The 12,784-nt window shown below is 38.6% G+C and overlaps 1 protein-coding gene across 1 annotated transcript in view; it reads left to right on the top strand.

Moving 5' to 3' along the window:
- Window positions 1-12,784, top strand: part of RTTN (rotatin) — a 179,730-nt gene that overhangs the window by 149,970 nt on the left and 16,976 nt on the right. Inside the window, exons 46-48 of the mRNA XM_008564425.1 lie at window positions 1,890-2,016; window positions 8,761-8,963; window positions 12,017-12,284. Of these exons, the coding sequence (XP_008562647.1) occupies window positions 1,890-2,016; window positions 8,761-8,963; window positions 12,017-12,284 (598 nt within the window). The remainder of the gene's footprint in view (window positions 1-1,889; window positions 2,017-8,760; window positions 8,964-12,016; window positions 12,285-12,784) is intronic.

The raw sequence follows: 12,784 nt of genomic DNA, 5'->3' as shown, positions 1-12,784 counted from the left end.
CAAGATAGAGCAGAGTTTAGGAGTGAGATACCTGCTGCTCAGCTTTGCACGTGCTAATGTAGAGAAGTTTTGGGGAATCCAGGTGGAAAAGGGCTTGTAGTCAGTAGACTATGTAGGTCTGGGGCTCTGAAGAGCACTGCAGACTGAGGATATTAGGTGTTGTCCGTGTGTGAATGGTGTTTGTTGCCAGGACTATTGAAATCTCCCAAGAGAGTATACAGACAGTCAAAGCCTAGATCACATCTCTGGAGAATGAGTATTTAAGAGAAGGCAGAAAACAACTGAGAAGGGAATGCTGCAGAAAGAGTTTGGAGATGATTCAGGATAGAATGGCAGCGTGAAAATGAAGAAAAAAGAGACCTGTAGCAAATGTCTCAAGGCCTGGGCGGTTGGCAGCTGCAAAGGAGAGGTCTCAGTAGAATCATCAAGGCAGAATATAAGTAGAAGTGAGCTGAAGATTAAATGTGAGATGGGGAATGATAGCAATAACAGTCTTCTTTCTAGAAGCCTGCTCAAGAAAAGTAGCATTAATAATTTAGGACATATAGCATTAAAGGAAGTTAGTATGTTTGTTTCTACTAATATGTAAACTATGTGATTTTAAACAGAAATGTGCAAATTGGGGGCTAGTTATTACAGAGACAGGAAGAAAGGAGCTAATCAATGGATAGAGATCCCTGAGGAGGCAGGGGGCTTGTGTTTCAGGACAAAGGTGGATATATCAGTCTTCAACAAAAAGTGGAACGCCTGTTCCACACTGGAACAGTGTGCAGACAAGAAGAACGAGTGGATGAAAATCCACATTAAGATGTGGGCAGAATGGTAGAATAAATAAGACAAAATAGATAAGAGTCTCTACCTAGTAGTTTCCTTCTTTGTGAAATAGCAAACAAGGTCATCTGCTGCAAACATGGAGCTGTATGCCAGACTTATAGAGAGTGGTGAACATGGGGAAGGACTTTGGGAAGAACACTGGGAATGACTTCAAAGCTTACGGGGTGTATTCAACATTGGGAATAACTTCCCACCCTGTTCTGCTATTTGATGCTACGTAAAATTGTATAGGGTGTGTGTATTTAGTTATGTGCGTGCACATGTGTGCACATTCTACAAATTACCTAGTAACTCCTATTTATTTGAAAAAGATACTGCTGCACTTACTGCAAACAGCTGTGTTTTATCTATAATATTGTCCCAGTTGGAACTGATCTTTGTAACAAAGACTTTGAGTTACTTAAGAATTTATTGATTTAACGTAATATTTAGCTGAATTTTACTATATTAAAATTACTTAAAAACAATTTACTTCTCATACATACACACATACACCAGGAGGTGGGGAGGGAAAGATAGGGCAGTGTTGGGGGACTCAGAGTTGATCAGAATGTTTACTTAACCAGAAATTCCCATTTCTTGATCATATCTCAGAGCATTTACAAAAGTTTATTGAGTGTTAGAAAGATCACTTTCCTGCTTAATTTACGTGTTACGGAAGCTCGTCTCTATGTTTCTTACCTCGGTAGTGTATCCTAGATACCCCACTGTTGACTTCCTGCGACTGGGCGGGTAGGTATGAGCAAAGTGGGTTTGGGGCAGGTACTGAATCCATCCACAGAATTCTGATTCCCCCTTGCACTAATCAGGACAAAGATAAAGTCAGCTTTTGTCTTATGTTGGTGACATTTATGAGGGATTTGATTTTAATTTCCTGTTTTCATACGTTCAGACTAATACTGCTCTTATTTCCTTTCCGCAACAGGCAGCAGCTCTTGAAGCTCATCTTGTCCCTGTCTTGCACTCTCTCTGGCCTTGGCTATGAGGGATTTGATTTTAATTTCCTGTTTTCATACGTTCAGACTAATACTGCTCTTATTTCCTTTCCACAACAGGCAGCAGCTCTTGAAGCTCATCTTGTCCCTGTCTTGCACTCTCTCTGGCCTTGGCTTTTGATGGATGATTCATTGATGCAAATTGCCCTGCAGCTACTTTGTGTCTATACTGCACATTTTCCACATGGTAAAGGAATCCAATATTTCCTTTCAATAATATACTAAAATACTAGTATATTTTATATAACATTAAGGTAGACTGGAAAAACTAATACATATTTTGAAGTGTTTGTCCTATTTATTGAGGATATATTGGTCAAAGGCAAGCTTTTTTGTAGGTATTATAAGAGCAGACATATTTTAGTATGTTTGTGACGTGGGAGAGTCATTAGCAAAGGAAATAGAGAGGGAGAAACTAGCAGGAGGAAAGTTAGTTTTAGGTACAGTTGGTCTGGTGATAGTTTATATCACTGGGGCTCCTCTTTTATTCATTCACCTCATAGACATTTTATTGAGAGCCTACTATGGGCCATGCATTGTGATTTCTAGTGAGACTGATCTGAAACAAGAGAGGAGGACAGATTATGTAGGGCCTCAGGGACCAGAATAAGGAGTTTGGATTTTTCTTTGAGTGTGGTAGGGTACCATTGGAGGTTTAAAGCTGGAGAATGGCATGACCTAATTTGTTTTAGCAAAAGATGACTCAGTGGTGTGTGGAGAATGGCTGGAGGCAAGGCTGGAAGCAGAGAGACCAGTTTGGAGACAACTTAATGGTGGCTTGAGCTCTAGTGGTAGTGGAGAGACTGTGAGAATTGGACAGATTTGGTTTATGACCCATAGGTACGGTCAGGAAAACTTGCTGGTGAAGGTACGAAGGAAAGAAAGGTATCCAAGATGACTCTCACTTGGAGAAATGAACCTGAGTGCATAGTGGTACCATTAATTAAACTGGGGGAGATTTGGGAGAAGCAGATTTGACCTGGGAAAAAAGTAGAAATCAAGAGTTCTGCTTGGTCATGTTAAATCTGAGGTGTTTATATTCATCCAAGTGAAAATACTAAGTTGGAGTTGAATTCAGCAGAGGGTAAGAATGAAGATAAAAAAAAAAGTTGAGAGTTTTATTAGTTATTTGTTGTTGCATAACAAATTATCCCAAAAGTTACCGCCTATTGGTAGAGTTTGGATGTGTTGTCCCCCAAAAACTCATGTGTAAGTCTGATCCCAGTGTGACAGTGTTGGAAGCTGTTTGAGTTATGGGGGTGGATCCCTCATGAATGGATTAATGCTCTACCCTGGAGGGTGGGGGTCATGAGTGAGTTCTCGCTCTATTAGTTCCCACGAGAGCTGGCTGTTTAAAAGACCCTGGCACCTCTGCTCTTTCTCTTGCTTCCTCTCACCGTGTGATCCGCTTGTACCTGCTGGCTGCCTGCTGCTTTCCACCATGAGTAGAAGCAGCCTGAGGCCCATGCCAGATGCAGCTTTCCCAGAATTGTAGGCAAATAAACCTCTCTTCTTTATAAATTACCCAGTCTAAGGTATTTCTGTTATAGCAACACAAAATGGACTAATACACCTATAAACAAATTCATGTAATTATCTCACAGTTTCTGTGGGTCACAAGTCTGGGAGTGGCTTAGCTGGGTGGTTCCGGTTCAGTTGGCTGGGCTGTAGTCATCTGAAGCCATGACTGTGGCAGAGGATCCAGTGAAGCTTTTGGCAGCCTCAGTTCCTTGCCATGCAGGCCTCTCCGCAAGGCTGTCTCACAGCATGGCAGCAAGCTTCCCCAGGAGGAAATGACCAGAGTGAGTAGGCCCAGGGTGGAAGTTACAGTCATCATAACCCAGTCTCAGAAGTGACATACCAGCATGCCTGCCCTTTTCTGTTGGTCCAACAGACCAACCCTGGTACAGGGAGGGAGGGGACTGAGGCAGGGGCCACTGAGGCCATTTTGGAGGCTGGCTACGTCAGGAGTCAGTGTCATATAGATTGTATTTAAAGCCGTGGAGCTGTTTGTGATTACCCAGGGAGAATGAGTAGAGGGAAAAATGGAGTCCCACAACCAGTCTCTGAGGCCCATCAACATTTGGAGTTGATCAAAAGATGAGAAACCAGCAAAAAAAGAGAGAGACATTGCATCGAATGAGATAGGAGTACAGCGTCACTGGAGGCCAGAGAAGGGTGTGCTAGGCTGTGTCACATGCCTTAGAAAATTCTAATAAAATGGGATAGAAGCAATGACTGTTGGATTTACCAACACTGCTATGCTTGTAGATCTTAAGGGCAATTTTAGTACAGTACTGGGGACAGAAACCTAATTGGTAGGTTGAGAAGAGGAGGTGACAAAGTAGAGAAGACACCTTTTCCAAAATGTTCAACTCTTAAGGGGACAGAGAAATGGAGCAATAGCGGATTGTAGAGTCAAGGGAGAAGTTTTTTTGTTTTTAAAGATGGATTTTTTAGGGCATTTTTATTACTTGTGAGATTCGGAGAAAGGTGCGGGAAAGGGTTTACAGGCACACCTTGTTTTATCACACTTCACTTTATTGTGCTTCATAGATACTACATTATTTACATATTGAAGGTTTGTGGCAACCCTGGGTTGAGGAAGTCTGTAGGCACCATTTTTCCAACAGCATGTGCTCACTTTGTGTCTCTGTATCACAGTTTGGTAATCATTGCAATATTTCAAATTTATTTTTTGTTATATCTTTTACAGTGATCTGTGATCAGTAATTTTTGATGTTACTATTGTAATTATTTTGTGGCGCAATGGACAGTACCCATATAAGACAGCAAACTTAATCCATAAATGTTTGTGTTCTGACAGCTCCACTGACTAGCTGTTCTCCCATCTCTCTCCCTCCCCTCAGGCCTCCCTTTTTCCTGAGACACAACAATATTGAAATTAGGCCAGTTAATAAGACTGAAGTAGTCTCTAAGTGTTCAAGTGAAAGAAAGAGTACTGTGTCTCTTGCTTTAAATCAAAAGCTACTACTGAAACCTCTCTCCCTCCTCCTCCACCCCCCTCCCTCCCAACAACCTCATATCTGTTCGCTTGTCTATCAGCTTCAAGGAATTCAGGAAAGAAGCCATCTCCATAATGTAAAAGTGCAGGTGAAGCAGCAGGTGCTGATGTAGAAGCTGTAGCAAGTTCTCCAGAAGATCCAGCTAAGATCACTGATGAAAGTGGCTGCACTAAACAACAGATTTTCAATGTAGATGAAACAGCCTTCTATTGGAAGATGATGCCATCTAGGACTTTCATAGCTAGAGAGAAGTCAATGCCTGGCCTCAAAGCTTTGAAGGACAGGCTCTTGTTAGGGGCTAATGCAGCTGGTGACTTTAAGTTGAAACCAATGCTCATTTACCATTTTGAAAATTGTTAGGGCCCTTAAGAATTACGCTAAATCTACTTTGCGTGTGTACTATAAATGGAACAACAAAGCCTGGATGACGGCATGTCTGTTTACAGCATGGTTTACTGAATATTGTAAGCCAACTGTTGAGACCTACTATTCAGAAAAAAAAAGATTCCTTTCAAAATATTACTGCTTATTGACAGTGCACAAGAACTCTGATGGAGATGTACAAGGAGATTCATGTTTTCGTGCCTGCTAACACAATATCCATTATGAAGCCCATGGATCGAGGAGTAATTTTGACTTTTATGTCTTATTTTTTAAGAAATACATTTCATAAAACTCTAGCTGCAATAGATTGTGATTCCCCTGATGGATCTGGGTAAAGTAAATTGAAAACCTTCTGGAAAGGATTCACCATTCTTGATGCCTTTAAGAACATTTGTGATTTATGGGAGGTGGTCAAAATATCAACATTAACAGGAGTTTGGAAGACGTTGATTCCATCCTTCATGGATGACTTTGAGGAGTTCAAGGAAGTAACTACAGATGTAGTGGAAATAGCAAGAAAACTAGAATTAGAAGTGAGGACTATAGATGTAACTGAATTGCTGCAATCTCATGATAAAACTTGAACAGATGAGTTGCTTCTTATAGATGAGCAAAGCAAGTAGTTTCCTGAGATGGAATCTACTCCTGCTGAAGCTGCTGTTAATATTGTTGAAATGACAACAAAGCATTTAGAGTATTGTATAAAGTTAGTTGACAAAGCAACCACTGGTTTTAGAGGATTGACTCCAATTTTGAAAGGGTTCTACTGTGGGTAAAATGCTGTCAAATAGCATTGCATGCTACAGAGAAATCTTTTGTGAAAGGAAGAGTCTACTGAAGCTGCAAACTTTATTGCTTTCTTATTTTAAGATATGGCACAGCCACCTCAACCTTCAGCAACCACTACCCTGAGCAGTCAGCAGCTATCAACATCGAGGCAAGACCCTCCACCAGCAAAAAATATTATGATTTGCTGAGGGCTCAGATGATCTTTAGCAATAAAGTATTTTTTTTTTTTTTTTTGTCTTTTTCCCGGGAACAAGTGAAAGGGGAAATGCCTAGGACAAAAATCCTAAACCCATTTTTATTCCAGTGTTATGTTTCTAATGCTTACCATGTTGTATTTGCAGTCATGTTCCTTCTTCAGTTCTAATGCTGTGCCCCTAAAAGTCACAATGGTGAATGCTGATCCAATGGGGGAAGAAATTAATGTTATGTTTAAGGTGAGCAAAATTCTTTTATCAAATTCCTTTTCCAAAATTACAAAGGTTAAGTTACTTATTTAATACAACCCTCAGTGTTGCCCCCGTACCAGACCGGGGACCGGCAATGGGATCGCAACCCTCGGCGTTGCTCCCGCGCCTCGCTCAGCCAGTGAGCGGGAACCGGTCTGTATGTGGGATCCGAACCCTCGGGCGGGAGCGCTGCCGCGCTTCCCAAGCAGCGCACTATCCAGTGCGCCACCGGGCCGGCCCTAGCAATAAAGTATTTTTGAGCTAAGATATGTACATTGTTTTTTAGAGATAATGCTAATGCACACTTAATAGACTATAGTATAGCATACACCTAACTTTTATATGCACTGAGAAACCAAAAATTTGTGTGACTCACTTTATTGCAGTGTTTATTGTGGTGGTCTGGAATCGAACCTGCAATCTCTCCAAGATATGCCTGTAGATAAGAGTACAGTCTGAGTAGATGTGAGGGGATAGAGCTAGAACACCAGCGGAGAACAGGAGATAGAGGGACAGCTGAGAGGAGGGGTGTAGGTGTAGGTAAGTTGGTAGATTTGATAAGAGACAGGAGAAAGTTCCTATAAGAACAGTTCTGCTTTCTTCATTATTTATGAGAGAAGACCTGTAACGAAAAGTGAACAAAGACCAAGGGGCAGAAGTGATTTGAGGTGATGGGGGTGTGAAGAAGCTGTGTTAGGGGAGAGAAAGCAGACCCGCTAGGTAAGTGAAGGAGGATTGCTGGCAGTGTTAAGTGCCCATTTAAAACATATGGTCATAAATATAAGGTTTGACTAGTCAGCAAGTTTGTGTGCTTTCTTCTAGCAACATTCAGCAGCTTTGCAACTAGGGTTTCTAAATATCGAAGGATATACAGAGAAGGGACTTGAAGACAGTTAAGAGCCCACCTAATCACCGCCACGTGCCGCTGATAGCTTATTCCTTTGAATAGTCTGACACCTCCGGAGCTGTCAGTTCTGTAGCCTGCTCAGGTTGTCTCCAGCTAGCATAATCGGATGTAAGCATACCTGCAAGCTCTTCAGTTGTCATTTTGGCATAAGTGGTGCCAGTACAGGATTGTCCTTTTCTTCATTCTGCTGCTGCTAACTTTCTTAGTTTCCTACTTCTCTTGTGTGTCTGTCTTCTAGCTCAACGTCTCTTACAGTATGACCAGCACGGTATATCTTGTTTTCTGAAGTGTTGCACCTGTCTCTGTATTGTCCTTCTTTACCCTACCTTGTACTCCTTAATTTAGGGTTTAGGGAAATAAGGCAGAATAGAGAATCAGTTGCTATAAGTAGTAAGCAAAAGAAAAATATACTTTAAAAATTTTTTTTGAAAGTATAATTGGTGTTACTTTTATACTAAAATTGATGTAAATATTAGAAATGGCTTCGTTACTAAATTGAGGAAGAAATTTTTTGTTTTCTCATCTGGTTTCTAAGAAAACTGCATCATATAATGAGTTTTGTGTAACAGTTAATAGAAACATTGATATTTCAATATAGCTGTAAAGTTAATACAAGAAAAATCACTCTATTTTTATTTGTGTTTACTCATCTTTATGAGTTTATTTTTAAAAATGTATTTGATTGTGACCTACTTAAGCTGGTGTCCTTGCATGATCTTTCACAAGTTAATTATATCTTAGGTTTATGTTATAAGACAGTCTTACTGATTGAACATTAAGATGTATTTATAATTCTTTTATGATCTTTTTTCTTGCTCAATAACATATGTGACATATACTTACTTAATTTACTGAGAAAACCCTGGACTCTGGAAAGCCAGTAGATGCCACTGCTGACTCTGTGTGACCCTGAGCACTGGCTTTCTGAGCTCCACATCTTTATCTACCAGATATGGAGAAGAGTATTTATGCTGTCCTACCACCCAGTGGTATGATGTTCCTCATTTGTCTTTTCTATAAAATGAAGGCATTAGACCAAAATTACCTCCCATTTCTAAAATTCTGTTCTTCCATGCAGGCCTTTATTTAGATGTCTTCTTTACGAACTATTAAAAAGCCTATTAAGCTTATTTTATTCTCTATTTAAAAATAAATAAATAAACATGGTGTTTTAAAATACTCTATTGAGACAATTAGGACCTCAGTGAGGACAGTAAACCTGCTGATTGAATATAGACATCAGTATTAGCATTCAGTGCTAATTTGCAGTTCACAGGTTAATGGCAAAGCCACTTTGATAAATATGCTTTACCACTTATTGTTTTTAAAGACTACATGGTGAAATGAGAAGACATTGTGATAGGCTGTTATTTTTGAAGGTTGCAGTTCTCTTTGTTGGTCAAGTTCTGGACAATATCCTGTTCAAGCTGCACACAGAGGAGCCCCCAGCAGCTCTTTGATGCTGTGCATCCTAAAATTGGCTTCCCAGACGCCTCTTGAGAACAGCATGGTTCAACAGACAGTTTTTAAGTTTCTTTCAAACCTGGCCTTGTCTCATGACTGTAAAGGAGTAATTCAAAAGGTAAGTACTTAAACTCTCCTTCATATCATATAAGAGATACTCAGTAAAAATAATCCTTTCAATTAAAAGTTTAGAACTAGATTTCTTGAATTATTTATGATTTCAAGAAATTTTATTTTAAGGGATTGTAAAAGGATAAAGAGATTCACTTTGTTTAAAGCCAGTTGATGGGTGATACATGAAAAGTGACAGAAACTAGAATATGATCATATCATTTCCTTTTAGTTTATCTTCTCAGCTTTTGTATTGTGTTTTATCTCTGTCAAAAAGGAGGGTTTTAGAAAGACAGCTGTCTTAGATTTATTGGAGATCATAAAAGTAATATATTTGGTATTTCAGTAGACCAAATTAGGCAGTAACAGTTTCAGTTCAATTTACATTGACAAAATGTTTGATGAAATCAGAGCCTCTTTCCCTCCAGTTAGACTTTAACTTCTCTGTGAAATAATAGATACTTTAATGAGTTCTGTGGGACAACAGTTCCAAAATTTGACTTCTTATAACTGATTTTAACTTAGGGTACTTTAAAAGGGGTAGAATGAGTTAAAGAAGTTCTAATTAACGTGTGCAATTAGTCTATATTTAGATGTGTATAAACAGAATTTCTAATTGGTAAGATCCCTTAAAATTTGAATGTGATCAGATTATCTGTTACTAGTAATAGTGATTCGAATGCTTCTGTTTCTTTTACTTGAAGACCAAGATAAATTGCAAAAATTGACAGCATTTGTAAGAATTGAGTCTCCTTTTCCTCTTCTGTTTGATTGCCCTGAACACCTCAAAAGATACTTTTGAAGTATAGTCACCAAATAAACAGAAAGATCAGTCTTGCCAAAGAAATAGAACAATCGGTCTTAACTAGAGAAATGGAAGGGTCATTCTACTAAGGAAGGATGTTTTCAGTGGGATGCTGGAGCCAGCATCAGCCATGGTGGGAGTATTCACACCATGTAATCTGGCAAATACTGCAAATCAGGGATCCCTCCTACCCTCACTGGAACTAGGCCTTTATTTATCAGCACTCAGCTGGATATTTTCTTCATATATGTTTATATCTATGTCATTTATATTTGAGTACATCTTCTTTGTATATGTATTCATATATGTACACCACTTCCAAAATGAGAAGTCATCATCCTTCAAAATGAGAGATTTTACATGTGTTTCCCATATTCCATATAGAGCATATTGGTAGGAAGCTAAGTAGAACTTCCAGATAGAATGTCAGTTCTAATCTCAAATTTGGTGTGTGACTTTGAGCTGGAGACTTATTCTCTTTAAGCCTCAGTTTCTTCATTTTTAGAATAATTGGCTTAAACAAAATGACCTCTGAGGTATCTTCAACTTTCAATCTATGATTCTGGTGCCACACTTAAGAATATTTTTATACAAGTGGGATCAGACTCTGTTTTCAGGGGCAGGTATTCAAGTCATTTTTCTCTGCTCTAATTAGGAAACTCTTGAGACTTTCTCTGCTGCATTAAGTAATAATGAGCCTGGACACTTCTACCTTTCTTTCCATTATACTCATGTATAGGCATTAGAAATGCAGCTAGTGCTGTTGTACAATTCATGTTCTAAAATGTCCTGTATTTTTCCCTGCTATGGTACATTTCTATACATTGTACCTGGTGTAGAAAATAGTCTATAAAAACGTGTTAGGCTTAGCAAAAGGAAGAAATGCCCATAGTACATCTGTATTTTAAAGCACTGACATATGTTTTATCACTGTTATTAGCCCCTAATCTTCAATATCATGGTGAAATCTAGCTGAATGGGAAAGGCAAGGGATGAATCTCAAAAAAGCATTAATTTGGACCGAGAGTTGAGAAGCAGGTTTAAGTGACAGCAAATGTAGTTCAAAATGAGCATGTAGTTTTACATTTTACTTGTTGCTTGGGTAAAGTTGCTAAAATTTCTGTAGTTCATTTCACTCTTATACTCAGAGTCCTTTTACGTAAAAATACAGTTGTGTGCTGTATAATGTCATTTTGGTCAGTGACGGACCACATATATGATGGTGGCCTCATGAGATTTTAATGGCTATACCATATAGCCTAGGTGTGTAGATGGCTATATCATCTAGGTTTGTGTAAATACACTCTGTGATGTTCGCACAGTGACAAAATCACGTAACAATGCATTTCTCCGAACGTATCCCTGTCATTAAGCAACATGTGACCATATTAAATTTATTTTATAGATTAAAGCCACCATCTTGATTTGATCCAGGAGAACCCAAGAGATAAACTAGAGTAGATTATTAAACAAAGAGAGAAGTGAGTTCAGTTTGCATTTCAATTCTAACGTGTACAAACAACTGTGGAGGGCTTCTACTTCATATAGTACTTTTATACTTTGTTTGCAGATAGGTTATCCAAGACGATACTTAAGTCTTTCCTGTAGTTAAGGGTTTGGTGGGGTTTTGTGGAAAGGGCTTTATATGGAGGTCGAACTGACTCTTAAAGTTCAAGTGATGGAGCCTTCTCATCTGTAGGTTTAGTTGAATGACATGTAACCATGAGAAATTATTATCTGTAATGAGACACAACTGGAGTAAACTGAATGTAAGAGGTATCCATATATTTTTTTAAAGTACTTGTAGTTTTAATGATTCAAAATACCCTGACTCCTGGCAGAATTGTTAACTAGTATCCAAGACAGTTTAGAGTTTTGTTTCATTTTCCTCTCCATAGGATAGCTTTTGAGGATTAGCAAAATCGCCAGAAAGCAGACAAAGAGAAAAAACTCAAGAGGCCTGAAATAATCCCCAGAATGAATTATTAATCCTAAATAATTAAGAGTTGACTATAGTTTATTTCATCCTTCAATGGGAAAGAATGGGCAAGAATTAAAATTTGAGCATTAGTTTTCCTTACCTTTTTCACTTATACCTGGAAATAATATAGAAGGAATATTTAGAAGATATGGGAGGAGGGGAACGTAAAGTTGGGGAAAGTATACCAGAAGGCTAGTTAATTGGTCACCAAGGGACTAGGAAAATAATGAAAAAGACTCCAGAAGAAAATAATATTCTCTTTTTTTATCTACAGAGTAACTTCTTACAGAACTTTCTATCCCTAACATTGCCAAAAGGAGGAAATAAACATCTCAGTAACCTGACCATTCTTTGGTTGAAGTTGCTCCTGAATGTCTCAACTAGAGAAGATGGGCAACAAATGATCCTGAGGCTTGATGGCTGTTTAGACTTACTGACAGAGATGAGCAAATACAAGCACAAGAGCAGCCCTTATATACCTCTTCTTATCTTTCATAATATTTGCTTTAATCCTGCTAATAAGCCCAAGATCTTGGCTAATGGTATGTATTCACATTATGCACCACATACACCCACATTTATACGTGTGGTTACTCATAGACTGTTTGTTCAGATTAAAACACAAAGTAATTTTGTAAGTAATTTGCAAGGTATTTATTTTATTTTTTATTGAAATGGAATTGATTATACATATTTGTGAGGTACAGAGTTGAATGTCAATACCTGTGTACAATGTGTGATGATCAAATCAGGATAATTAGCATATTCATCATTACAAAACAATGTCCTCTCTTAGCCATTTGATAACATGCATAAATTATTGTTCATTATATATGCCTAGCTTGACTGTGCATCAATAGACCTTATTTTTCCTAACCAGCTGTTTTGTGTCCAATTAACACATTTCTTGGTATCGCCCCATCCCTCTTTCCTAGCTCTAGAAAACACAGTTTTGTTTTGTCCTTCTGAAAATTCAACATATTGTTATGATTGTCCTTCCCTCCCTCCCTCCCTCCTTCCTTCCCTCCCTCCTTCCCTCCCC

The sequence above is a fragment of the Galeopterus variegatus genome, unplaced genomic scaffold, assembly GCF_000696425.1.
Source record: "Galeopterus variegatus unplaced genomic scaffold, G_variegatus-3.0.2 Scaffold186, whole genome shotgun sequence".
NCBI classification, from domain to species: domain Eukaryota; kingdom Metazoa; phylum Chordata; class Mammalia; order Dermoptera; family Cynocephalidae; genus Galeopterus; species Galeopterus variegatus.
The sequence above is the reverse complement of the archived record's forward strand: the minus strand, read 5'-3'. Positions and strand labels throughout refer to the sequence as shown.